The sequence below is a fragment of the Anomaloglossus baeobatrachus genome, chromosome 8 (assembly GCF_048569485.1).
Source record: "Anomaloglossus baeobatrachus isolate aAnoBae1 chromosome 8, aAnoBae1.hap1, whole genome shotgun sequence".
NCBI classification, from domain to species: domain Eukaryota; kingdom Metazoa; phylum Chordata; class Amphibia; order Anura; family Aromobatidae; genus Anomaloglossus; species Anomaloglossus baeobatrachus.
Window position 1 is genome coordinate 232405575 of NC_134360.1, and position 27979 is coordinate 232433553.

Here is a 27979-nt window from a genome sequence, read left to right on the forward strand (position 1 = left end):
TCTTTACAGGAGATTACTGCTGAAATGACATTATGTTTATGTGTAATATATAGAATATATAGCTAATAATGGAATATAATTATTTCCGGTCGTTAGGCCATTTCTGGTTATATTACATTCACAGCCAGAAGAACAATAACAGTAACGCTATTATCCAACGAGGGCCGGAAATCTTCAATATATGAAGCAGAGGGATGATGTCTTCACAACATCTAGGAATCTTTATAGTGCACAGTTACTTATAGGGTTATTTCCAAGATCAAAAGTTATCCCTACCCTTATGATAGGAAATAACTTACTGGCCCCCTGGGCAAACCCAAAAACCACTCAGGATCCTAGAAACAGGGGTCTGCAGAACCACGTCCAGAATGGAGTGGTGCTGTGCAAGCTCGCCCTCCACTCCATCATTGTCTTCAGGACTACTGGAAATATCTGAGTGCAGTATTTCCAGCAGTCCTATAGATAATAAATAGAGCGGAGGTCGAGTCTGCACACTAGTACTCCATTCATGACGAGGCTCTGCAAAGTCCAGTTCCTTGGATCAAGCACTCCATTCTTCTTTTGCTGCTGGTAATAATCTTTTAAAACTGCCTTGTGATACTCCAGTCTTAATCCCTTAACTGCTGATTAAAATGCACCGCATTTATAAAAAGGTGCACGCCTCCCAATAGATTTTGTCATAGTTTGGGTAGCTCAAGCAAAACAAACTGAAATCTACACCAACTATGATTACCATTTTCTGTCATAAATAATTATTTTATATTAACTGGTCTGTCCTCACACTAAACCCCACATCTGTTTAAGAAGAGTGGCAAAGGGGTAAAATGCTTTACATTTTTGCAAGTCCAGTGACATAGTTGTGGCACATCACCCTTCATAAATGTCACCTTGTCTTGGATAATTCTTAAAGGTGCAACCTATAATAGTTTAAGGGGTTATCCAACAAATGAAAATAAATAAATAAATATACATATATATATATATATATATATATATATATATATCTCACAGCAGACCAAAAGTTTGGACACACCTTCCGATTTAAAGAGTTTTCTTCATTTTCATGACTCTGAAAATTGTAGATTCACATTGAAGGCATCAAAACTATGAATTAACACGTGGAATGAAATACTTAACAAAAAAGTGGGAAACAACTGAAAATATGTCTTATATTTTAGGTTCTTCAAAGTAGCCACCTTTTGCTTTGATTACTGCTTTGCACACTCTTGGCATTCTATTGATGAGGTAATCACCGGAAATGGTTTTCACTTCTCAGGTGTGCCCTGTCAGGTTAAATAAGTGGGATTTCTTGCCTTATAAATGGGGTTGGGACCATCAGTTGGGTTGGGTTGGGACCATCAGTTGTGTTATGCAGAAGTCTGGTGGATACACAGCTGATAGTCCTACTGAATAGACTGTTAAAATTTGTATTATGGCAAGATAAAAGCAACTAAGTAAAGAAAAACGAGTGGCCATCATTACTTTAAGAAATGAAGGTCAGTCAGTCAGAAAAATTGGGAAAACTTTGAAAGTGTCCCCAAGTGCAGTGGCAAAAAACATCAAACGCTACAAAGAAACTGGCTCACATGAGGACCACCCCAGGAAAGGAAGACCAAGAGTCACCTCTGCTGCGTAGGATAAGTTTATCCGAGTCACCAGCCTCATAAATCGCAGGTTAACAGCAGCTCAGATTAGAGACCAGGTCAATGCCACACAGAGTTCTAGCAGCAGATACATCTCTAGAACAACTGTTAAGAGGAGACTTTGTGCAGCAGGCCTTCATGATAAAATAACTGTTAGGAAACCACTGCTAAGGACAGAAAATAAGCAGAAGAGACTTGTTTGGGCTAAAGAACGCAAGGAATGGACATTAGACAAGTGGAAATCTGTGCTTTGGTCTGATGAGTCCAAATTTGAGATCTTTGGATCCAACCACCGTGTCTTTGTGCGACGCAGAAAAGGTGAACGGATGGACTCTATATGCCTGGTTCCCACCGTGAAGCATGGAGGAGGAGGTGTGATGGTGTAGGGGTGCTTTGCTGGTGACACTGTTGGGGATTTATTCAAAATTGAAGGCATACTGAACCAGCATGGCTACCACAGCATCTTGCAGCAGAATGCTATTCCATCCGGTTTGCGTTTAGTTGTACCATCATTTATTTTTCAACAGGGCAATGACCCCAAACACACCTCCAGGCTGTGTAAGGGCTATTTGACTAAGAAGGAGAGTGATGGGGAGCTACGCCAGATGACCTGGCCTCCACAGTCACCAGACCTGAACCCAATCGAGATGGTTTGGGGTCAGAGTGAAGGCAAAAGGGCCAACAAGTGTTAAGCATCTCTGGGAACTCCTTCAAGACTGTTGGAAGACCATTTCCGGGGACTACCTCTTGAAGCTCATCAAGAGAATGCCAAGAGTGTGCAAAGCAGTAATCAAAGCAAAAGGTGGCTACTTTGAAGAACCTAGAATATAAGACATATTTTCAGTTGTTTCACACTTTTTTAAGTATTTCATTCCACATGTGTTAATTCATAGTTTTGATGCCTTCAATGTGAATCTACAATATTTTCAGAGTCATGAAAATAAAGAAAACTCTTTGAATGAGAAGGTGTGTCCAAACTTTTGGTCTGTACTGTGTGTGTGTGTGTGTGTGTGTGTGTATATATATATAGTACAGAAATTGTACTTTTTAAAAAGTCTATCCTGTATGTTTCACATCCCTGCAATTTTGGTCTCTTTATTTTGTGTGAGCAGTCACCAGCTGGTCTCGTGTGACCAGAATCAGCAGAATCTCCCAGTAGTGTATTGCAGTCAGCTTCTTCTAATCTTTCATCTCCTGTGTTCCTCCCCAGACCTGAAGAGAAAATAGTCCCTTACAACCTAAGCAATCCCACTAATAAATAGCTAATGTCGCTTCTACTATGTAATTATCCATAAATTCATGTCTCTCAAATCTATCTACAAAGAATAGCCAACAAAGAACTGATAAAAAGCTTCATCCCTGAACTATCTGTAATAATCACGTCCGGTGTAGAGGCAACGGGCGGGATTAGTAGACCCACTGAACCACAGGGGACACCCGGGCTTACCCTGTAGTGGGAGAGGTTTAACTAAGCGCCCATCGTGAGACAGACGCCAGGTACCACTCCCAGGGCAGTGATCGGGACTGTGGAAGCTAACCCCCAGGACATATGACAGACTCAGGTATAGACGGGTAAAGGCGGGGTGACTAAGGTAGGTTGAACAGGTGGGTATGGACAGGAATAGTGGGCACAGCAGGGATAGTCAGGTATGGGAAGGCAGATACTCGAGACGGACACTTGGTTAACAGGATGGGAGCTCAGAACCTGACAACTGCTTGTGACAGCCTTCTGCTATAATACTACTAGGGGCGTAACAATCGCGGTCGCAGAGATCGCGAGTGGGGCCGGGCCCGGCAGGGTTAGGGGCCCAGCGCCCGCCCTGCAGAGAAGCAGCCGTCTCCTCTCTGTGAAAAAGGAGCTGCACTGTTCAGTGGCAGAGCACGCAGCCACTATGGGGCCTGTGAGTCAGGGGGGCCCGGTGCCAATGGCGGCACTGGGCCCCCTCGCACTCGGGCCCTTGCCCGTCATCACACAAAATAATGATGAAGGATGCAGCTCCACTCCATCCTTCATCATTTTCCCCCTGTGCCTGCGCTCAACGTCTCAGTACAGCAGAGCGTGGTGGAGGACTATGGGATGCATTATAATATACGGAGGACTATGGGGGTTCAGTCTAATATATGAAGGTCTATGGGGATGCAATATAATATATGGCGAACTATGGGTGCGGCATAATATATGGAGGATTATGGGGTGCAGTGTAATATATGTAGGACTATGGGGTGAATTATAATACATGGAGGACTATGGGAGGTGCATTACCATAATTAAAGGGCTATCTTATACATGGAGGACTATGGGGTGCATTATGAAATATGCAGGACTATGGGGGCTGCATTATAATGAGGACTATGGGGTGCCGTTTAATACATGGAGGCCTATGGGGGGATTTATAATACATGGAGGACTATGGGAGGTGCATTTTAATAATTGAAGAGATATGTTATACATAGAGAACTATGGGGTGCAGTTTAATACATGGATGACTATGGTGTGAATTATAATACATGGAGGACTATGGGAGGTGCATTAGAATAATTGAAGGGCTATCTTATACATGGAGGACTATGGGGTGCATTCTAATATATGAAGGGTTATGTGCGACAAGATGGATATCAGTACATAGGAAAGCTGGGTGCTGATAGAAAGAGGCATTTCAGATCATGGGAAACAGGAATGCTGAGGGAAAGAGTCAAGTATCATGGACACAATCTCGTACCCCGAGTGTCAGCGTAATTATCCCTTACCCCAAGTGTCGGCGCCCTAGTGTCGGCGCCATTTCCTCCAACCCAAGTGTCGGGAGGGGGGGCAGGTTCAAACTTTTCACCGGGGCCCATCAAACTCTATTTACGCCGCTGAAAACTACATATACCCCTCTTTTATAGATATAGGATAAAATTATACTATCTTATTATCACATAGTCCTGAGGAAACTCTAATATAATAGGTAAATTGCACTGAGCGTTTTTCAAAATTACACTTATTACTGTGTTCATGGACTATTTGATGCAGCAACAATCAATTGTGATATTTAAAGCGTAACCATCATGGTAATTTTTATTTCATAAATCAATAGCACACATGAAAGTAAACAACTGTGTAATATATTTTATCAGAGAAATTTGCTTCTTTCTCTGCCAAAATTGATCGGTCATTATCAAAATTGTCAATTCTAAGGTGAAATCTGAATTTAGTGAAAATTTTCCCATTACTGAGATGGGAGATGGCAACTGGTACTGATGAGATTCTATGACAATAGGAGGGAGGAGCTAGAGGAAGAGGGAGGACCTAGAGGCAGAGCTCCGCCCCCTCATCTATCTACATAAAATCTCATCAGCACCATCTCCTATCTCAGTAATGAGAAAATCTTCACTGAATACAGATTTTACCTCAGAATTGACAATTTTGACAATGACCCATCAATTCTGGCAGAGAACGATGCAAATTTTCTAATAACATATATCACAAAGTGTCTTATTTTTATGTGTACTATTAATTTATTAAATAAAAACTAAAACAACATCTTGGTTTTCTTTGCCCATGATTATTTTCTACGCCTTATCAATTGCTCTTAGGTTGTATGATTGTACAGAGCTACTAGTATGATATCTCTATATCATATCAGATCAAATTTGGCTTTGTGACTCGGACAGCCTGGATAATTACCCCTGGCGCCATCTCATTGAGGTCCTGCTGGAGCGCCAGCTTGAGGGTCTCATCTATTTGATTAAACAGCTCCATGTAGATATATATATATATATATATATATATATATATATATATATATATTGTGATCCCAATGGAATATAATAGTTTTATTCCTGTTATCTGATAGGGCAGAGTTTAACAGGGTCTACTAGGGACAGCCATTATCGAGTGGAGGCCCAATTTGCATTCACTACCAGGGTGCCAACCAGGGACCGACATATCATTTGTGCAGCCTGTGTAGCCACACAGGGGCCCAAGAGGTAAGGGGGCCCAGGACTACATCCAAAGCAGGTGGAATTGTGCATGTTGATTAGTTATTGGACTGCAAAGGGCCCATATGTTGTTCTTGCACAGGGGCCCTTTTCTGTCTGTGTCCGCCAGTGGTGCCAACCTCCGCTAGGCAGAAACAGCTCTTAGGGGCACTTTGCACACTACGACATCGCAGGTGCGATGTCGGTGGGGTCAAATCGAAGGTGACGCACATCCGGCGTCACTGTCGACATCAGAGTGTGTAAATCGTTTTTGATACAATTAACGAGCGCAAAAGTGTCGAAATCGTATCATCGGTGTAGTGTCGGTCATTTCCATAATTTCGGAAGGACCGATATTACAATGTTGTTCCTCGTTCCTGCGGCAGCACACATCGCTGTGTATGAAGCCGCAGGAGCGAGGAACATCTCCTTACCTGCGTCCCGGCTGCAATGAGGAAGGAAGAAGGTGGGCGGGATGTTTATGTCCCGCTCAACTCTGCCCCTCCTCTTCTATTGGCTGCCTACTGTGTGATGTCGCTGTGACGCCGCACGACCCACCCCCTTAGGAAGGAGGCGGGTCGCCGGCCAGATCAACGTCGCAGGGCAGGTAAGTGCATGTGAAGCTGCCGTAGCGATAATGTTCGCTACGGCAGCTATCACAAGATATCGCAGCTGCGACGGGGGCGGGGACTATCGCGCTCGGCATCGCAGCAATCGGCTTGCGATGGCGTAGTGTGCAAAGTGCCCCTTAGAGTGTAAAGAGGGCCCTATAGGAAAATATATTCTGAAATATATACTGTAATCGTTATATCAATCCTTACAGATATTCTACTCAGATATTTCAAAGCAGATTAATAAAGACATTTTTATAAGTGTTTTTATATTCCTGTGACATTGTCACAGCTCTCAATATAAGTCTATGAGAAAAAGAACGAGGGCAGAACAAGGCCAGCACTAGGCCAGAATTAGGTCAGAACAAAGCTTGAACGAGGCTCTCATAGACATGTATTGAGTTGTGACCTCCGGTGCCTCCATGAAACACCGGAGTTGCCGGCAATCCCAAATTGCCGAAGACCGACCGGAGCGGCATTGAGAACAGATAACGGTGCAGGAGGGTCAGTATAACACAGGGGGCAGGGGACCTACAATTAAAGCAACACCCCAGTGCTGAAATAAACAAATAAAACTCCACTGAAGTGATGTTTTAAGATGGTGACACCATAGAAAAAAATCATTCCATCCTGATGCATGTCTTCTAGTGACTTGTGATCACTTATTCTGATACAGAACTGCGAATACCCTGCTATTCTTGTTTTACCCACTGAGTGAAGTGATAAAATTCTGCCTGCAGCAACCACTATGGGTGCTCACTACACACAGATTCATAGAGCTGTCATTGAGCTGTATACAGTGAGCGTCCCCCTAGTGGCAGCTGTGAAGAGACGCAGCTAACCAGTTCAGTGCTGAGCTAAAAGTGACTGGTGTGATCTGCCTGGATAGCAGATACGTTACTCGATAAAGTGGTATATATCCAATAGCCTGTAACTTTTAGCTAATTTGATGTGGGAAAAATAGTTGCAGATTTTGCTGCATAATTTGTCATGATTCCTTTTTAAAATACAGATGGTCCATTCTGGTGTTGATTCAGAATAGATTTTCTTATAATCTATGTGGGTAAAATTTGATAAATTCTCACTCACTGCACCTATATTATTCTGCGCAGTATTCCACGAAATTGCACCCTATGTGAACATACACGAAGGAGTATTTCCAATTTGCAAACTAATATTTATTGCTTTCTGTCACCTAAAAAAAATGAAGCTTGGCAACTAAAAGTTTCCTACTGTTTATCTATATAATGTCTCCATGGATTCGGGCTACAAATAAATACCATGTTGTCTGATCTTACAATCATTATCTCTTCCATCTGCCACTATATTTTGGTATATCTAGTCAGAAGTTGGACATATACAAGAGGGTAAGTACTTCAGGATCAGACTACATATGATTTGTTTGTAGTCTGGAACCATGGCGACAAATAGCTCTGAATGATTGTAGAATATTTTCAGAATTTAAGGTTTGGTTATAAAAATATACATAGTCTGTACATGCACAAAAAACACAGATATATTTAACTAAATACAGTCAGGGCCAGAAATATTTGGACAGTGACACAAGTTTTTACAAAAAGCTGTTTACAAAAACATGTTCAGAAATACAATTATATATGTAATATGGGCTGAAAGTGCACACTCCTAGCTGCAATATGAGAGTTTACACATCCAAATCGGAGAAAGGGTTTAGGAATCATAGCTCTGTAATGCATAGCCTCCTCTTTTTCAAGGGACCAAAAGTAATTGGACAAGGGACTCTAAGGGCTGCAATTAACTCTGAAGGCGTCTCCCTCGTTAACCTGTAATCAATGAAGTAGTTAAAAGGTCTGGGGTTGATTACAGGTGTGTGGTTTTGCATTTGGAAGCTGTTGCTGTGACCAGACAACATGCGGTCTAAGGAACTCTCAATTGAGGGGAAGCAGAACATCCTGAGGCTGAAAAAAAAGAAAAAATCCATCAGAGAGATAGCAGACATGCTTGGAGTAGCAAAATCAACAGTCGGGTACATTCTGAGAAAAAAGGAATTGACTGGTGAGCTTGGGAACTCAAAAAGGCCTGGGCGTCCACAGATGACAACAGTGGTGGATGATCGCCGCATACTTTCTTTGGTGAAGAAGAACCCGTTCACAACATCAACTGAAGTCCAGAACACTCTCAGTGAAGTAGGTGTATCTGTCTCTAAGTCAACAGTAAAGAGAAGACTCCATGAAAGTAAATACAAAGGGTTCACATCTAGATGCAAACCATTCATCAATTCCAAAAATAGACAGGCCAGAGTTAAAAATGCTGAAAAACACCTCATGAAGCCAGCTCAGTTCTGGAAAAGTATTCTATGGACAGATGAGACAAAGATCAACCTGTACCAGAATGATGGGAAGAAAAAAGTTTGGAGAAGAAAGGGAACGGCACATGATCCAAGGCACACCACATCCTCTGTAAAACATGGTGGAGGCAACGTGATGGCATGGGCATGCATGGCTTTCAATGGCACTGGGTCACTTGTGTTTATTGATGACATAACAGCAGACAAGAGTAGCTGGATGAATTCTGCAGTGTACCGGGATATACTTTCAGCCCAGATTCAGCCAAATGCCGCAAAGTTGATCGGACGGCGCTTCATAGTACAGATGGACAATGACCCCAAGCATACAGCCAAAGCTACCCAGGAGTTCATGAGTGCAAAAAAGTGGAACATTCTGCAATGGCCAAGTCAATCACCAGATCTTAACCCAATTGAGCATGCATTTCACGTGCTCAAATCCAGACTTAAGACGGAAAGACCCACAAACAAGCAAGACCTGAAGGCTGCGGCTGTAAAGGCCTGGCAAAGCATTAAGAAGGAGGAAACCCAGCGTTTGGTGATGTCCATGGGTTCCAGACTTAAGGCAGTGATTGCCTCCAAAGGATTCGCAACAAAATATTGAAAATAAAAATATTTTGTTTGGGTTTGGTTTATTTGTCCAATTACTTTTGACCTCCTAAAATGTGGAGTGTTTGTAAAGAAATGTGTACAATTCCTACAATTTCTATCAGATATTTTTGTTCAAACCTTCAAATTAAACGTTACAATCTGCACTTGAATTCTGTTGTAGAGGTTTCATTTCAAATCCAATGTGGTGGCATGCAGAGCCCAACTCGCGAAAATTGTGTCACTGTCCAAATATTTCTGGACCTAACTGTAACTTGAAAAATTTGTGACTTTTCTTTTTTTCAATGTGTCTGACTATTTGTTTCATGATACCTGAGTGATATTGCAGAGAATCAGATACCCTACTATTATGTATTACCATTGATGGCAAATAGCTAAATGACAAGTCAAACCTTTGGACCAATGTGAATCATCGATTTAGTGCTGGGTATTTGGATTTCATAATTTATCTCCTAGTAGTTTGGAACAATCTAATAGAGCAGAAAACCTAGTGATCTATCATTTAGGAAATGGCTTAAAAGAATTTATGTATGTATTCTAATAAAGTGGCCATAAAAAAGAGCTCTCGAGAGTAGGAGAGGACTAAGATAATTTCCTATTCTATCAGAACTCCCATATGTAAATATATAATAATAAGTGAAATAAGTATTGAACTTGTCATCAATTTTCTAAGTAAAAATATTTCTAAAGGTGTATTGATATGTATTTCTTGCCAGATGTTGGTAACAACCTATCCAATTCACATAGGCAAAGAAATCAAACCATAAAGTAAGTTGTGTGATAATGAAAAATGACACGAGGAATAAGTATTGAACAAGCTTAATGAAATATTATTTAATACGTCATACAAAGGCGTCTGTTGGTAAGGAAGCTTCCAGATACCTCCTGTGTGAAGAAACCATTCGCCTGCATTGCTCAGGTGGGAATTTGGATCATTCTTCCACACAAACACTCTTCATATCCTGCAGGTCCAGTCTTCTCCCTCTATGAATTCTGAGCTTTAGTTCCTTCCATATAATTGCTATTGGATTCAACTCTGGTGATCAGCTTGGCCATTCTAGCAGCTTTATTTTTTTTTCTGAAACCAATTGAGAGTTTCCTTGGCTGTGTGTGTGTGTGTGTGTGTGTGTGTGTGTGTGTGTGTGTGTGTGTGTGTGTGTGTGTTTGGAATTATTGTCTTGCAGAAATTCCACCTTCGTTTCACCTCTATCATTCTGATAAATTACAGCATATTTTTATAAAAAAAAAATGTCTCAATACATTTGTACATTCATCCTTCCTTCACTTACATAAAGTAAGGATGAATGTAGAAATGTAAGTGCCATATGCTGAAATATTTCCCCACACCATGATGTTCCCAACTGCATACTTCACAGTTGGCAAATCACCCCAGATTTGCCTTTTGGCCTCCAAACATGGAGTGTATTATGGCATCCAAAGCATTAAATTTTGGTCTCATCTGACCAGACTATATTCTTCCAGGATTTCACACGCTTGTCTATATGTTGTTAAGAAAACTTTAAATGCGAAATAACATGTTTTTATATTCAGCAATGGAGTCTTGTGTGGGGAGTCTGCATACAGGCCATGAAGAGTGAGTGCATTATTTATCGTTTTCTTTGAAACAATTGTACCTGCTGATTGAGTCTAGGTCTTTCTGTAGCTCTCCACAAGTGGTCCTTGGCAGTTGGACAACTCATCTGATAATTCGCTCCTCTGTCAGAAATCTCCTGAAGAGCATTTGGTTGTGGCCGGTTTATGGTGAAATTATATTCTTTACACTTCCAGATTATGCCCCCAACAGTGCTCACTGGAACCTTCAGTAGTTTATAAATTCTTTTGTATATATAAACTAATATATATATATATATATATATATATATATATATATATACACATAATATACCATTAGTATATATATATATATATATATATATATATATATAATATACCATTAGTATATCAATAAGGTTGTGAAGGTCTTGAGAATGCTCACTGGTTTTACTCATCATGAGATGATTCTTGTGTGGCACCTTGGTAATGAGACACCTTTTTATAGGCCATCAGTTGAACCAGTTGATATAATTTTTCAATAAGTGGCAGGATTGCTTTCTAATTACTGATAGATTTCAGCTGGAGTAATGACTTTTCATAACATAACATTTTACACCTCTCTTTCCTCATGTATTCAATACTTTTTTTCCTGTGTCATTTCTCGTTATTACACATATAATAATTTATGGACATTTATGGTTTGATTTCTTTACCTGTGTGGATTGGATTGGTTGTTACTGACATCTGGTGAGAAGATAATGTCAATAGCACCTTTAGAAATATATTTACTTGGAGAATTGGTGAAGTCCTGTTTGTCTGCAAACCCAGCATTTAGCCTGCTAATTGGATTAATTAAATAATTGCAGAATGAAATAATAAACCAAAGTGCTTTGGTCCACCAGATGCGGGGCGTTTGGAATCCTGGATTATTACTAAGCTTTTTCCAAAATATTCCTGCCAAATAGTCCAGAAAATCTGATATATGGGCTAGAATTTTGCTTTCTATTAATACCTATATGACACAAGTGAAGGCCTTCAGCTTCTTTCTACTGACATTGAAATGAAGCGCTCTCTATAAATACGTCGTGTCATTGATTTCTCTCTATTTTGCATCGCTGAGTGCTCACCACAACGTATTGCAGAGACGCCACCAATCAGCTTTGGTAGCATTGCAGCCTAACATACATACTCAGAGTTTATGGGGGGACTTTCTGCTTTTTGGCTTCCGATAGACCGCATTTTGTGTGTGACATGCTTCTTTTTAGAAGCACTTGGATAGAGAGAGCACATACAAGGACTTTAGAAAAAAAAAAGTGGAGTCAGCAGATACCGGCAGGTTCCTGGGATTTTCCTATATAAGAACGCAGCTCATCAAGGACAACATCCAACCGTTACATGATGACGTAAACAAACACATAGAGCACAAGCAGGCTCTACAATCCCCTATGGACATATGGATATCGCACATCCTTGTCCTCAGCAACCGAAAGGAAGATGGAGTCCGTTTCACAGTGAAGCATCTTCATGCATTAACTCCTTCACTGCTGTAGAGACCGTAGAAGCCGGAAACCTTAGGATTGTCCTACACGTGTACAGATGATTCCTTACTTTACCCTATTCCTGATTTTTTGCGTCTTCCTATTTTTTTCACCCCTCCCCCCTCTCTCCCATCCCTCCATGTTTATAGAAAGCACCGTATCCAAAAGTGATCTCTCTCTGCTCGCTTTGTGGATGGGAAGTGAATAGCGCTGTCATTGTATGTGGATTATTTGATACATAGTATAGTATATGGGATTCTCCCTCTCTATACACATCAGTTCTATCTTCTGCACAGATCAGATCCTTCGCCTCCTTCTCTCTACAATTTGATGATGCTCAGATGAAGCCCATTGCCTGTATTCCCCATGATCTGTATAGAAGGAAGGTCCTTACCTTGCTGTGCAGAGTCTTTCATTTTCTATGCAGAGAATATGAGGCTTCTGTCTCCAGCTGCTTTTGGGAATGCCAAGTTTTGATTTGTCATTCACAGGCAGTCAAAGGTCACCAGAGTGCTATGTCCATGGAGCGGCTACTGATGTGTGACTATTGCAAGCAATTGCGTTTTGTGCTGTGGTTGGCCTGTGTGGATTTAAGGGGAGGCTTAGCAACTTGTCAGCGAGACTCGCTCTAAAACATGGCATGGATTCATCCACGTCCTGCACCTTCCTCGCAGATTTCCACAGATCTGTACCCCAGTCAATCAGTGTTCAATTCCCATTGTCCCTAAAACAGGACAATGGGAATTATATGAAAGACTGGAATAATCCCTGAGCTGTTTTCGCATGGAGTGCACTTTATTTACCCCTGAGGCCAGGGAGGGAGTCAAAGCTTGGTCAGAACATTTATCATCAAGGCATAGGCTCATGTACATTTCTATCAAATAAAAATTGAAGGGGGCGGCATTATCAGCGCCACTCAAAGGCCTATTAGAAATTTAGTACTTAAAGGATAGTTAAGTTAGGATTGGTGGGGTTCCATACATTGTCACTGCCTCACTCCCAAGAACAGAGGTCCAAAATTCTCAGTCGAAATGAAATGACTGTCAAGCATTTGCACCACCACTAGATTTTTTGTCTGTGGGACTGGATGGCCAAATACAGCACTTGCAATATCTAGCTGTCAAATAGAAATATGAAACACAGCAAGAAAAACTGGAGATTAAATGGCTAGGTTAAAAATAGTTATTTTATTGATTATTGTATTACATATAGATAGAAATATATATATTAAAAAAAAACACGGACGAAGGGGTCTACCATAACATCGCGAAACGTGCGTCGGAGGTTTCTAGGCAGTAAGAGACACATCGGTGGGGCTACTACTTTATGGGTGAGACTCTATTATAAACTTTACCTTCTTGGGCAATAGCCTTTTTACACGCTGCCTAATTTATGGCTGGGACATAGGGCAATATAATGAACTTAACAAGCCAATATGTGCAATAGCCCTGTTCCCTCTATTTATTGCCCCTTATTTATATCTATTTATCTATTTAGAGTGTTATATATGGTACTCCCTATATACCCCCTTAATTTATACTGATGTGTCTGCCGCTTGTGGGATTAAGATAGGGCTGGTTTTCCATTTCCTATCCCTCCCCCTCTCTTCTCCTTGAACATCTACAGCACCTTGTTTTTAATTGTGTGTTTTTTTTCTATATATTTCTATCTATATTTAATACAATAATCAATAAAATAACTATTTTTACCCTAGCCATTTAATCTCCAGTTTTTCTTGCTGTGTTTCATATCTCTATAAGGAGAGGCTTTATGATTAATGAGTTATTTCTCTGAGATGTTGTGCACCCTTGTAATTCTGTCAAATAGAAAGTGAATGCTGTGTATGCATGGCCTCTGGCTTCAATTGGGCACCTGAGTTACATTCTTTCAATTTATAGGGGTTCCAGTGGTTGGCCACCTACCAATGCAAAAGTCCAAAGAATAGGTGATCATTTTTGAAGATAATGACAAAACCCATTTTAGAAGGGTGACTAGCTGGGCACAGATTACCATTTCTATATTGCACTTGTGCTGTATGAACATGCAATAAAGATTACTCTTTTATCTGCACCTTTAAACTTGAGCATGGTGTTCTTGTATATATTACTGGAAATTTGGTGAAACCCAGAGACAGATCGATGTAGATGCTTGGAGCCCCAGATCTTTGATCCAGTATATTACCACTGAAAATGGGTAACCACCATTGATTTGAAATTGTGCATCTACAAAGAGAGATCAGAGGGTTTAACATTCGTTGTTTAGCTATTTCAAAATAAAATATATTCAAACAGCTATAGAGTTGTGGAAGAAATTATGTCTGCACCCACCACTAGGGGGAGCTCACTGAATATTGTGCTATCAATGATTTCAATGTATAAGTACCGTAACATGCAGATAGCTCCTGAGCTCCCTCTAGTGGTGGCTGTAGGGAGATAGAACTTCAGCGGTTGACTGTCGATGCAGTGAATATGGAGCTCTGATCAGAAAAATGAATAAAGAGCAAAAGATGGGAGACCACATAAGGGTGTTTCAAATTTCTATAAATTTGGGTATGAAATACTGGACTGTTAGGTGTGAGTGCACTCCACTTCATAGTCATAGTCATTGCTGCAGGGATGCTGGCAAGGGAAGAGTTAAAACATCAGCCTAAATGCAGGATGTGACTACAAAGGTTCACATGTTAGTTAAAAATAGATATGTGATATTCCAAAGGAAAATCTAGGAATCCAATTAACATTGAGAAATGATCATGTGCACTATATCTGCACATTACATTGTGAACATCAGGTGGCATCATACAGTGTAAATGTCTGAAATCTCCACTAGATTATTGTTTTTTTCACAGCATGTAAATAGCAAATTATTATTATTATTATTATTTATTATAGCGCCATTTATTCCATGGCGCTTTACAAGTGAAAGAGGGTATACGTACAACAATCATTAGCAGCACAAAACAGTCTGTTATAGGAGGAGAGAGGACCCTGCCCGCGAGGGATCACAGTCTACAGGGAATGGGTGATGGTACAATAGGTGAGGACAGAGCTGGTTGCGCAGTTGTGTACTGGACTGAGGGTTATTGTAGGCTTGTTGGAAGAGGTGGGTCTTGAGGTTCCTCTTGAAGCTTTCCACGGTAGGGGAGAGTCTGATATGCTGAGGTAGAGCGTTCCAGAGTATGGGGGATGCACGGGAGAAATCTTGTACGCGATTGTGGGAAGAAGAGATAAGAGAGAAGTAGAGAAGGAGATCTTGTGAGGATCTGAGGTTGCATGTAGGTAGATACCGGGAGACTAGGTCACAGATGTAGGGGGAAGACAGGTTGTGGATGGATTTGTATGTCATGGTTAATGTTTTGAACTGGAGTCGTTGGGCGATGGGAAGCCAGTGAAGGGATTGGCAGAGTGTCGAGGCTGGGGAATAGCGGGGGGAGAGGTGGATTAAGCGGGCCGCAGAGTTTAGGATAGATTGGAGGGGTGCAAGAGTGTTGGAATATTTCTTTAGAATCTATACAAGAGATGTTACATGTAATTGTGGGTAATCTCTCTTTAAATGGTGTTTTCTGTATGATGTAAATAAAATATTCTTAAAACAAACACAAAATATTTGATGGTCAGAGGTTTTCATTGGTGGGGTTTGGGTGCTAAAACTAAACTAAACTAAACAGAATTATAACCCATAAACTTTACAATTTATACCAAACTATGCACAATTTGCTGCAGATTTGAAGCTGTTGATAAAAAAAAAAAATGTTTAAAAAGAATTAGACTTCCCCAGTAAACGAAATGGTGTTACAAAGCACTGTTATTGGTCGCTTGGCAGCACTAAAAAAAGAGAGCCACGGACAGGCTTTGCATTGGCTTCTCTGTCAGGTCCAAAAAGAGCCCTGGCCTTCAACCTTTATAGCCTGTGCAGGGATATGGACTTACACAGGGTGTGAGCCTGCACTATGTTCCCGGAGTAGCCACTAGCCGGTGGTGCAGGCTGATAGGAAGAATCGTCAGGTAGCCGGTTGAGAATCAGGATGTACAGATACTGACAAAGTCGTCAGGCACGAGAATGATTAGTAACTGAGCAGAGCTCAGAATCAGGCATATCATAGGAGCTAAGAAGCAAAGCAAGTCACCAGAGCTATTGGAACTACAACTCCAATTCCAAAATTGTTGGGGGTGCTGTGTGAACTGTAAATAAAACAATAATGCTGTCATTTGGAAATCTCTTTGCCATGTATTATTCACTACAGGACATAGAACGTTGAACATTTTTCCATTTAATTAAGAAAAATAACTAATTTAGAAATTGATGGCTGTAACACATCTCAAAAAAGATGGGATGGGGTTAGCAAAGACAGGAAAAGTAAGTGCTACTAATGAAACACAGCCGAGGATCCATTTTCATCTCAGTAACATAACTGTTGTGAACACATTTGGACTGGGTTCCAGTTTTGGGTTCCCTCTGGTGGCTAATGCTAGTCGTGGAGCTGGCTTGCTTGATAGAGGCCAGACAGCTGATGAGGATTGGAAGGCAGGTGGTTCTGACTGGCCTATATAATTGTGTAGTGTTCTCTTGTTCCTGGCCGTTGCTCAATGTTTCCTCCTGTGTTCTAGGACATCCTGAAGCCAGCCTAACCTTCTGTTTCTACCTGGACTCATTTCAGATAAGTCTGGTCTTTGTACCTTGCTGGTTGCCTTCATTTACTTGTTGTTTGCTGTTTAGGTACTAAGCAGGGGCGTAACTACCGCGGTCGCCATCGCGACCGGGCCCGGGCAGTTTGGGGCCCGCGGGGACCTGGCAGATCAGCAGCCAGCTCCTCTCAGTGAGAGAGAAGCTGCGCTGATCTGTCACAGTGCACGCGCCCACTATATGACCCGCTGCCGCCCCCGACACCGGGCCCTCCTGCCCGATGTCAGCGGCGGCACCGGGGCCCCCCTCCCCCGTCACCGCGCACAGTAATAATGAAGCATAGAGCGGCCAGCGCCGCTCTGCATCATCATACTCCCCCTGTGCCTGCGCGGTGACGTCACTCCTGTGCGACTGCTGTGCTGAGTGCACAGAGCGCAGGGAGGGAGGACGCCGACCGGAGCACCGGGAGAGAGAGGAGGACGAGCAGCAGTGGAAGGAGGAGAGCAGGGACTCCAGGGAGTACAGCAGCAGTGGAACAAGGAGACGTCAGGACAGAGCAGCAGTGGAAGGAGAAGATCGGTGTGTACTTGGTTTTTTTTTTTTTTATATATATAAAGTGAGTACACGGTGGTCAGAGGCCTGGGGTGGGGAGGCTGCATGATACTGTACATGGAGGCCTGGGGTGGGGAGGCTGCATGATACTGTACATGGAGGCCTGGGGTGGGGAGGCTGCATGATACTGTACATGGAGCCTCCATGTACAGTATCATGCAGCCTCCCCACCCCAGGCCTCCATGTACAGTATCATGCAGCCTCCCCACCCCAGGCCTCCATGTACAGTATCATGCAGCCTCCCCACCCCAGGCCTCCATGTACAGTATCATGCAGCCTCCCCAACCCAGGCCTCCATGTACAGTATCATGCAGCCTCCCCAACCCAGGCCTCCATGATGGAGGCCTGGGTTGGGGAGGCTGCATGATACTGTACATGGAGGCCTGGGGTGGGGAGGCTGCATGATACTGTACATGGAGGCCTGGGGTGGGGAGGCTGCATGATACTGTACATGGAGGCCTGGGGTGGGGAGGCTGCATGATACTGTACATGGAGGCCTGGGTTGGGGAGGCTGCATAATACTGTACATGGAGGCCTGGGGTGGGGAGGCTGTATGATACTGTACATGGAGGCCTGGGGTGGGGAGGCTGCATGATACTGTACATGGAGGCCTGGGGTGGGGAGGCTGTATGATACTGTACATGGAGGCCTGGGAGGCTGCATGATACTGTACATGGAGGCCTGGGGAGGCTGCATTATACTGTACATGGAGGCCTGGGGAGACTGCATTATACTGTACATGGAGGCCTGGGGAGGCTGGCAGCATTATTATAGATGGAGGCCTGGGGAGGCTGGCAGCATTATTATACATGAGCCCTGGGGAGGCTGGCAGCATTATTATACATGAGGCCTGGGGAGGCTGGCTGCATTATTATACATGAGGCCTGGGGAGGCTGGCTGCATTATTATACATGGAGGCCTGGGGAGGCTGGCTGCATTATTATACATGGAGGCCTGGGGAGGCTGGCTGCATTATTATACATGGAGGCCTGGGGAGGCTGGCTGCATTATTATACATGGAGGCCTGGGGAGGCTGGCTGCATTATTATACATGAGGCCTGGGGAGGCTGGCTGCATTATTATACATGGAGGCCTGGGGAGGCTGGCAGTATTATTATACATGAGCCCTGGGGAGGCTGGCAGCATTATTATACATGAGGCCTGGGGAGGCTGGCTGCATTATTATACATGAGGCCTGGGGAGGCTGGCTGCATTATTATACATGGAGGCCTGGGGAGGCTGGCAGTATTATTATACATGAGCCCTGGGGAGGCTGGCAGCATTATTATACATGAGGCCCGGGGAGGCTGGCTGCATTATTATACATGAGGCCTGGGGAGGCTGGCTGCATTATTATACATGAGGCCTGGGGAGGCTGGCTGCATTATTATACATGGAGGCCTGGGGAGGCTGGCTGCATTATTATACATGAGGCCTGGGGAGGCTGGCTGCATTATTATACATGGAGGCCTGGGGAGGCTGGCTGCATTATTATACATGAGGCCTGGGGAGGCTGGCTGCATTATTATACATGGAGGCCTGGGGAGGCTGGCAGCATTATTATACATGAGCCCTGGGGAGGCTGGCAGCATTATTATACATGAGGCCTGGGGAGGCTGGCTGCATTATTATACATGAGGCCTGGGGAGGCTGGCTGCATTATTATACATGAGGCCTGGGGAGGCTGGCTGCATTATTATACATGGAGGCCTGGGGAGGCTGGCTGCATTATTATACATGGAGGCCTGGGGAGGCTGGCTGCATTATTATACATGGAGGCCTGGGGAGGCTGGCTGCATTATTATACATGGAGGCCTGGGGAGGCTGGCTGCATTATTATACATGGAGGCCTGGGGAGGCTGGCTGCATTATTATACATGAGGCCTGGGGAGGCTGGCTGCATTATTATACATGAGGCCTGGGGAGGCTGGCTGCATTATTATACATGGAGGCCTGGGGAGGCTGGCTGCATTATTATACATGGAGGCCTGGGGAGGCTGGCTGCATTATTATACATGGAGGCCTGGGGAGGCTGGCTGCATTATTATACATGGAGGTCTGGGGAGGCTGGCTGCATTATTATACATGGAGGCCTGGGGAGGCTGGCTGCATTATTATACATGGAGGCCTGGGGAGGCTGGCTGCATTATTATACATGGAGGCCTGGGGAGGCTGGCTGCATTATTATACATGAGGCCTGGGGAGGCTGGCTGCATTATTATACATGGAGGTCTGGGGAGGCTTGCTGCATTATTATACATGGAGGTCTGGGGAGGCTGGCTGCATAATAAACATGAAGGACACCTTATACATGGACAAGGGCTGCATTATACATGGAGGTCTAGGGGGCTGGAAGGACACCTTATACATGGACTATAGGGGTGCATTATATTTGGAGGAGTATGAGGCTGCAAAATTCAATATGAAGTTTTGTAGGGTTGCGTTATAATACAGATAGGACTATGGGGGCTACATTATACATGGACTATGGGGGTGCATTATAAAATATGGAGGACTGTGGTGCAGTATAATATATGGAGAACTATGGGAAATGCATTATAATATATGGAGAACTATGGGAAATTCATTATAATACATGGAGGACTATGGATGTGCATGCTAATATATGAAGGATTATGTGGGACCCTTTATACTATATGGAAGGCTATGTGGGGGCCATTATAGTATTTGGAGAACTATATACGAGGGGGGACTAAGATACAAGCATGGGATGGGAATGTTTTGTGCTGAGGGAAAAAGGCTCTTCTCTCAGCACCCAGCTTTCCCATGCCTCTGATATAATCTTCTCTCAGCACCCAGCTTTCCCATGCTCTGATATGGGAAAGCTGGGTGCTGAGGGAAAGATGTATAGCAGAGCATGGGAAAGCTGGGTGCCGAGGACAAGATGGATATCAGAACATAGGAACGCTGGGTGCTGATAGAGGGATTTCAGATAACGGGAAACCTGGTTGCTTATTATCCCGTACCCCATCATTATCCCGTATCCCAAGTGTCAGTGTACGTGGAGGGGGGGGGCAGCTCTGAACTTTGCACTAGACACAATGTATGTTTTATTATGTGATTAATAGTAAGAAAGTCAAAATTCAAACCTGTTTGAACATGGTGTTTACAGGGGTTATCTTGAACTTACATATTGATGGCTTATCAGATCACCTGTTATCTGCTCCGTCAGTGGCTGGAAATAAGGGCTGTATAGGGTAGAAGTAGAACACAGCAGCCCCTCGCTTTGATTAGTGCCCATTGCTGAGCACGGTAGATTATCTTTGATTCATTTGATGGGAGATATAGTGCAGTACTCAGTAGGAGCCAATAAACATTGTGAGAGATTTGCTGGATTTCTCCCTATACATCGCTTATTATCTTCACTGTCAGAGCAGATTGCAACTGATCAATGGAGGTGCCAGGTGTCAGTGCCTCACCCCTCTCATATTGATATATTTAATGCATCATCAATATGTTTTAGTATGTTATCATGAACAATCCCTTTAACACTTTGCAAGTATATGCTTGTATATATATAGTTCTGTGTAAGTGTCCTTTTACATTATTGCCCATGTGAGTAATAGGAATACGTAATCAGTCTTCCATTGGTGTTATTGTGATCAGTGTTTGTTTTTTCAGTGTCTCAATGTTGACCATATATTTGTCTGATCAATGGCTCGGGTATGCAACAATTTAAAAAGGGGTGTTCTTGTGTTTGCTCTTCAGAAGACACTGCTTCTTGGCCTCCTGCTTTTTGCTTTTCTGGGGGCAGTGTGCTCCTGAAGATAGTTTAGACCAGCAGCATGGTTACACTTCAGCTCTGAAACATGTGCTCTCCTTGGGTGCTGATCGAGGCAGCTTTAACTCTGCAGCATGGGAAAAAATTGAGGAGGAGTGAATGAATCTTGCCGGATTGTGTGTTTCGGACAGGTTCCTGGCAGCGACTGCAGGCGTTATTGCTTGTACCGCAAGCTCTATACCTAGATACCCATCTACATGATGATACAAGTTGGCCAGTAACCTGGGCAATGAGCTGGTTGCTACTGGATTAAAAATCCCTCTGTTTTTGAGTGGAGATTTTTAAAGAGATGAAATGCAAAGTTGCTTGTTTTTACAAGAGTATTTTGCAATTTTACTCATTTATGAGCGTGAGACAGCAAATTTAAAGGCAAGCTAGCAGTACTGTACTATTTAAGGAATTTTGAGTCTTTAGTACGGGTACACTTATTTTATATTTCTTTAGTTGGTTTGCGAATCTGTCAGCCAAATGCAGTGGCTGTAGTTAGCTTGTGATCACCTGTACAGTATGGACAATCACAAAGTTTTGCAGTGTGTATATTCAGGGCTTAAAACTTTGGTGTATTTCTTTTGTTTGCAGATTAATAAATCTCACCTCACAGCAACTAACATTATCTTACAAAATGTCATCCTATCATCACATGAGTGGCTCACATAAGCGTAAAAAAAAAAAGGGAAAATGAGCAAAAAATGAAAAAACTACCCAAAATAAGCAGCTACTTTTCACAGTCTACTAATTATGCAGCTTCTACATCTACTGCCACTATAACTAGTCAAAGTGAGGAGATGCTTGAGAGACCTAGCATACCTTCAGTTACAAGTTCTCCGTCATTGTTCGAGGTGGATAGTGCCCATATTGAAGTGGTAGAGCCACATACAAGTGCCAACATTTCTGATTTACAAGAAACATTAGAAAGTGCAGACACTGCAAGTGTCAGTATAGAACATGCGTTAATTGGAGAAAGGTATGTTACAGATAGAGGACATTTTCCAATAACAATTACAGACCCCAATGTTAAAAAAATTATTCTTGCTAATGGTCCTTGCAGGCCTAAAGGGCCATTCCCAAGAGATAAGGGTGTCCATCATAGATGTTTCTCTGAGATGTACTATGAAAGAATAACAAAAGCAGGGCACACTATTCCAGTCATGTGGCTATGCTATTCGCCAAAGTTAAATGCTGCTTATTGTGAGCCATGCTGGTTATTTGGCGATCGTAAAAAATTAGGCTTTGAACCAGCATGGGCAAAGGGAATACAAAAATGGCAAAGACTTTCGGCCAAAATACAAATTCATGAAGCTTCACAAGCTCACATGGATGCATGTATTGTTTATGATCACTGGAGAAGAAAAAAAACAATAGATGATGAAACTGAAAAACAGATTTTGAAAGAGAAAAACTTTTGGAGACAAGTGTTACATCGAATAACTAATGTGACATTGACTATGGCAATGTCAAATCTAGCTTTCCGAGGTCATAGAGAAAAAATAGGACAGAGTAATAATGGCAACTTTCTCTCCATTGTAGAGCTCCTATCTGAATATGACCACATTTTGAAGGAGCTCCTCCACTTACCTCAGGGGACAGCTAGGTATCTTAGCCCCAAAATACAAAATGAAATAATAGATGTGCTTGCAAAACAAGTTGAAAATGACATAGTAAGTGAAATTAAAGCAGCCGCTTTTTTCTCCATAATTATGGATACAACACAGGATATTTCAAAAGTTGACCAGTTAAGTCAGATTCACCGATATGTGACCATAAGCCGAGATAAAAGTCAACATGCAACTGCTGTAAATATACAGGAGGTCTTTTTAGGTTTTCATGTAGTTGAAGACCCGAGTGCTGCAGGACTTGAGAATGATATTATCAAGTGTATAGAAGATAAGGGACTGCAGCTGTCAAAGTGTCGTGGGCAAGGTTATGATGGCGCTGCAACAATGAGTGGAGTGTATACAGGTGTTCAAATTCGCATTCAAAGGAAGGAGAAAAATGCTTTGTATGTTCACTGTGCAGCCCATAACCTTAATTTGGTGATACAGGATGCTGTAAGCCATGTACCAGAGGTGTCACTTTTTTTGAGGTAATACAGAGTATATATGTATTTTTTTGGAGACAGTATCTCCCGTTGGTCACTTCTACAGTCTCTCACCTCTGAATCCTCTGTGACCTTAAAAAGATTGTGCCCTACAAGATGGTCATCCCGTTTCGATTCAATCCTTGCTCTACGTTTTCGATTTCTTGATGTTCTTAAGGCACTATCAAGGATAATCTTGACTTCTACCAAAAGTAAAGAAAGAGAAGAGGCTCGGGCACTTAGAAAAAAAATAGAGTCTTTTGAGTTTGTCTTCCTCCTTGTTCTACAGAGCAAAATTTTGGATAAGACAAATGCCATCTCCAAAGTTCTACAATCAGAACATATGGATTTGTCCAATGCTGCCCAATTAATTTATAACACAATTGAAGCTCTAAGCAGCTACAGAAACCAATTTGAAGATGCCAAAAAAACAGCCATCACACTTGCAGATAAGTGGGGGATTCCTGCAATGTTTGTGAATAAACGAATAGTTAAAGTAAAGCGCCATACTGATGAGCTATGTTTAGATGAAAGACTGCAGGATCCAGAGAGTAGATTTAAAACAGCAATTTTTAATGCTACCTTAGATGTAGTTACATCACAGTTATCAAGCAGATTTTGTAGCATGAATACTATAGTCGAAAGATTTAAGATCATTCAGCCATGTGTGCTTGCTACAAAATCAGATGATTACTTGTTTCAAGAAGCAGTGAAATTTCATCAGTATTATCAAGATGATATATCCACAGATTTTCCAGGACAGTTGCTGAGTTTTCGCAGCACACTTCAAGATGGGATCACCAAATCTCCCACAATTAAAGATTTGGCTCACTTACTTATAGTTGACAATGCTGTTTTGTCATCTACACTTCCAGATGTATGTACAGCTTTCTTACTTTTCCTCACTTTACCAGTTACAGTGGCATCAGCTGAAAGAGCATTCTCTAAGTTATCACTTATTAAAAATTACTTAAGAAGCAGCATGTCACAACAAAGGCTTTCTGGCCTTGCTCTTCTAAGCATTGAAAGTGATAGAGCCAGAAAATTGGACATTTCAGATATTGTTGACAAATTTGCGGAATCTAAAGCAAGACGGCGCAACTTCTAGCAATATGCAGTGTGCGTAAGTGTGCTGTTGGTTCGGTATAGGGAGTTGTATTATCAAAAAGTTGATACTAACTCGTTCAGTTAACTAATTCGGTTTCACTTATTGTTTTTCTACTGCCTCTTTTTGGTATAACTTATTTGCCTTTGATACAGTAAGATGGCTTACAATTATTAATAAATTATGATGTCATTACATTCTAAAACAAAGCAAATATCCTTTTAACATTTGAAAGCAGCACAGTTTTTGGTACTGCAAAAGCTTTGTCAAAAAGAGTGCAGTTATTCCAGAGAGCAAAAATACTTTGTGTTATCACTAACTGTCCCCTTTTCCTTTTCATAGTGAGAAAAAGATCATTCCTTTTGGCTTGATGTTTTGATATCCATTACGTCTTAATTAAAACATTTTTGATGGATTTGAGCGGTTGCAAGTTAATTTGTATTTCAGTTGGATTTGTTTACTTTCTGGTTAAGGAATTTGACAACTACTAATTTAAAACCAATTTCTGTAAGTAAACACAAAATTCAAACTTTGTCTAATGTTCATGATGTATAATGTACTTAATAAGCTGAACATAATGATCATTCTATTTGTAGGTCTCTTACCAAGACATATATCCAGGTGGATCTCTACTCTTGTGAGTAACCTTTTGTTTCTGTATGATTTTAATAATGCTTGTTTAAAATACTGTATTTGTTAACTATGTCTATATTTATTTAATGGTTCACTCTAAAACATTACAACAAAATTATAGTGTGACAAATGAATTGGGGAAATGTGAAGTCGGGTGGAAAATATTTTGGCGGGGGGGGGACCCCATTTAAAAGTTTGCACCAGGGCCCATAGCTTTCTAGTTACGCCACTGGTACTAAGGCTTATTTTCAGATTTTTCTTGTGTGAAGTCTGGGTGGAATTGTATTTTTCCATATCAGGCGTGTTGGTATTTTCTAGGGTTTTGCACAGCTGCAGAGAGTGCTCTTTCCTATACTTTCCTATATAGATAGTTTGGGCCTCATCTTTGCTGAATCTGTTTTCTTCCTGTGTATTGTGTTTTCCTACATCACCGTAATCTTTATATGTGGGGGGCTATCTATATTTTTAGTGGACTGCTCCGAAGCAGATTAGCTTTTCTTGTATTTCTCTCTGTAGGAATAATTAGTTCTCTGGCTATGTAGAGGCGACCAGGTCATCGTAGGTTCGTCCCACGGCTACTTCTAGTTGTGTGTCAGTGTGAGGTCTGCAGTCCGCTAAGATTCCAACCACTCTGGTGACACTCTGGGATTCCCAGTTTTTGTCCTTTTTTCTGATCCTCCTCGGTCACTGAATCACAACACATAACTATGTATAAAAAAAAACATGTTAGAGAGGCAGAGTCTTTCAGAAGCAATGATAGTCAGAACTTCACCAGTCTGTGAATCATTAAATCTTCTGCTGCGGTTCTCACACAAAGTAGTATAAGAGTCGGCGGCTATGACAAGCGGTGACGAGATGAGTTCACCTCAGTTCTTTGCCGTCATCTCTTGCAATACTTTGTATGAGAACTGTGACAGTGAACTATGGTGAACTCAAGACGTCAATGCTCGTCATTGCTGTCCGGGGATCTTGCGCTACTGTGTGCCCCCCAATAACCATGGGCCTCCCCAGCCTGAAAACACCAGACCTCAGCTGTCAGCGTCACCTTGGGGGTACCCCACAATTTTTTTTGTAATTATTTATTTAATTTATAAATAATTTAAAACAACAGCATGGGGTGACCTAAAGGGTGTAAGCTTAGAATGTTTAGGGGAGTGGGACATAATACATGTGTTTACCATCTATCTATCTATTTATCTATCCTATCATCTATCTAACTTTCTAACTTTTGACAGTATGTAAAACTCCATGTTAAAAACGCAGATGTGACTGAACCCTTATATAGAGGTGTTAGAACATCTGCTCCATCCAGACAATGTCTATATCAGGGACGATCTTGTATATTTAAGTTAAGTGGGCTTTACACGCTACAATAAATCTTACGATGTGTCGGCGGGGTCACGTCATAAGTGACGCACATCTGGTATCGTAAGTAATATTGTAGCGTGTAAAACCTACGTGCGATTGAACGAAAAACCGTTCATCGCATGCACGTCGTTCAATTACTAAAAATTGAACGTGCGGTTGTTCAATGTTCCCGAGGTAGCACACATCGCAGTGTGTGACACCCCGGGAATGATGAACTGCAGCTTACCTGCGTCCCACGGCTCCCGCCCGCAATGCGGAAGGAAGGAGGTGGGCGGGATGTTTACGTCCCGCTCATCTCCGCCCCTCTGCTTCTATTGGCCGGCTGCCGCGTGGTGTCGCTGTGACGCTGAACGTCCCTCCCACTCCAGGAAGTGGATGATCGACGCCCACATCGAGGTCGTATGGAAGGGTAAGTACGTGTGACGGCAAATAATCGTTTGTGCGACACGTTCAACAAATTGTCACGATATCGTATGCAAAATTGACACGTGTAAAGCAGGCTTTAGACAATGCTAAACTCCATTCTACATCCATCAAAATAGCACGGCCTTGCAGAAGAGTTCTAGTGATGAATCTGCCACCTACAGTCCAGACCTTTCACCAATAGAAAATATTTTTTTTGCATTAGGAAACTAAAAATCCAGGAAAGGTTCTGAACTATGTAGCATCGTGAATCCTACATAAAACTAGAATGGGACAACATTCCTCTGCCAAAACTCCAGCATTGGCTGCTCTCTTCCCCATTTACAGAATGTAGTAAAACGTAGAGGGGATACTACTGTCATGGCCAAAAGTTTTGAGAATGACACCAAAATTATTTTTTCACATGATCTGTTGCCCTCTGGTTTTTAATTGTGTTTGTCTGATGTTTACATCACATACAGAAATATAATTGCAATCATATTATGAGTACCAAAAGGTTCTATTGACAGTTAGAATGAGTTAATGCAGAAAGTCAATATTTGCGGTGTTGACCCTTCTTCTTCAGGACCTTGGCAATTCTCCCTGGCATGCTCTCAATCAACTTCTGGACCAAATCCTGACTGATAGCTGTCCATTCTTGCATAAGCAATGCTTGCATTTTGCCAGAATTTGTTGGTTTTTGTTTGTCCACCCGTCTCTTGATGATTGCCCACAAGTTCTCAATGGGATTAAGATCTGGGGAGTTTCCAGGCCATGGACCCAAAATCTCTATGTTTTGTTCCATGAGCCATTTAGTGATCACCTTTGCTTTATGGCAAGGTGCTCCATCATGCTGGAAAAGGCATTGTTGGGCGCCAAACTGCTCTTGGACAGTTGGGAGAAGTTGCTCTTGGAGGACATTCTGGTACCATTCTTTATTCATGGCTGTGTTTTTAGGCAAGACTGTGAGTGGTGCGATTCCCTTGGCTAAGAAGCAACCCCACACATGAATGGTTTCCGGATGCTTAACAGTTGGCATGAGACAAGACTGGTGGTAGCGCTCACCTCTTCTTCTCCTAATAAGCTGTTTTCCAGATGTCCCAAACAATCGAAAAGGGGATT

The 27979-nt window shown here is 42.2% G+C and overlaps 1 protein-coding gene and 1 long non-coding RNA gene across 3 annotated transcripts in view; one reads left to right on the forward strand and one right to left on the reverse strand.

The window, feature by feature from the left end:
- The window catches only part of DNAJC6 (DnaJ heat shock protein family (Hsp40) member C6), a 110098-nt gene extending 97301 nt beyond the window's left edge, over positions 1 to 12797 (reverse strand). For both annotated transcript variants that reach the window (XM_075320344.1, XM_075320345.1), the window contains exon 1: positions 12633 to 12797. In XM_075320344.1, coding sequence (XP_075176459.1) covers positions 12633 to 12654 — 22 coding nt within the window. In that variant the 5' untranslated portion in view covers positions 12655 to 12797. The remainder of the gene's footprint in view (positions 1 to 12632) is intronic.
- LOC142248917 (uncharacterized) overlaps positions 1 to 25092 on the forward strand; it is a 142020-nt gene extending 116928 nt beyond the window's left edge. The window contains exons 4-5 of the long non-coding RNA XR_012724961.1: positions 24797 to 24961; positions 25051 to 25092. This is a non-coding gene — a long non-coding RNA (uncharacterized LOC142248917). The remainder of the gene's footprint in view (positions 1 to 24796; positions 24962 to 25050) is intronic.
- Positions 25093 to 27979: the final 2887 nt, after the last annotated feature.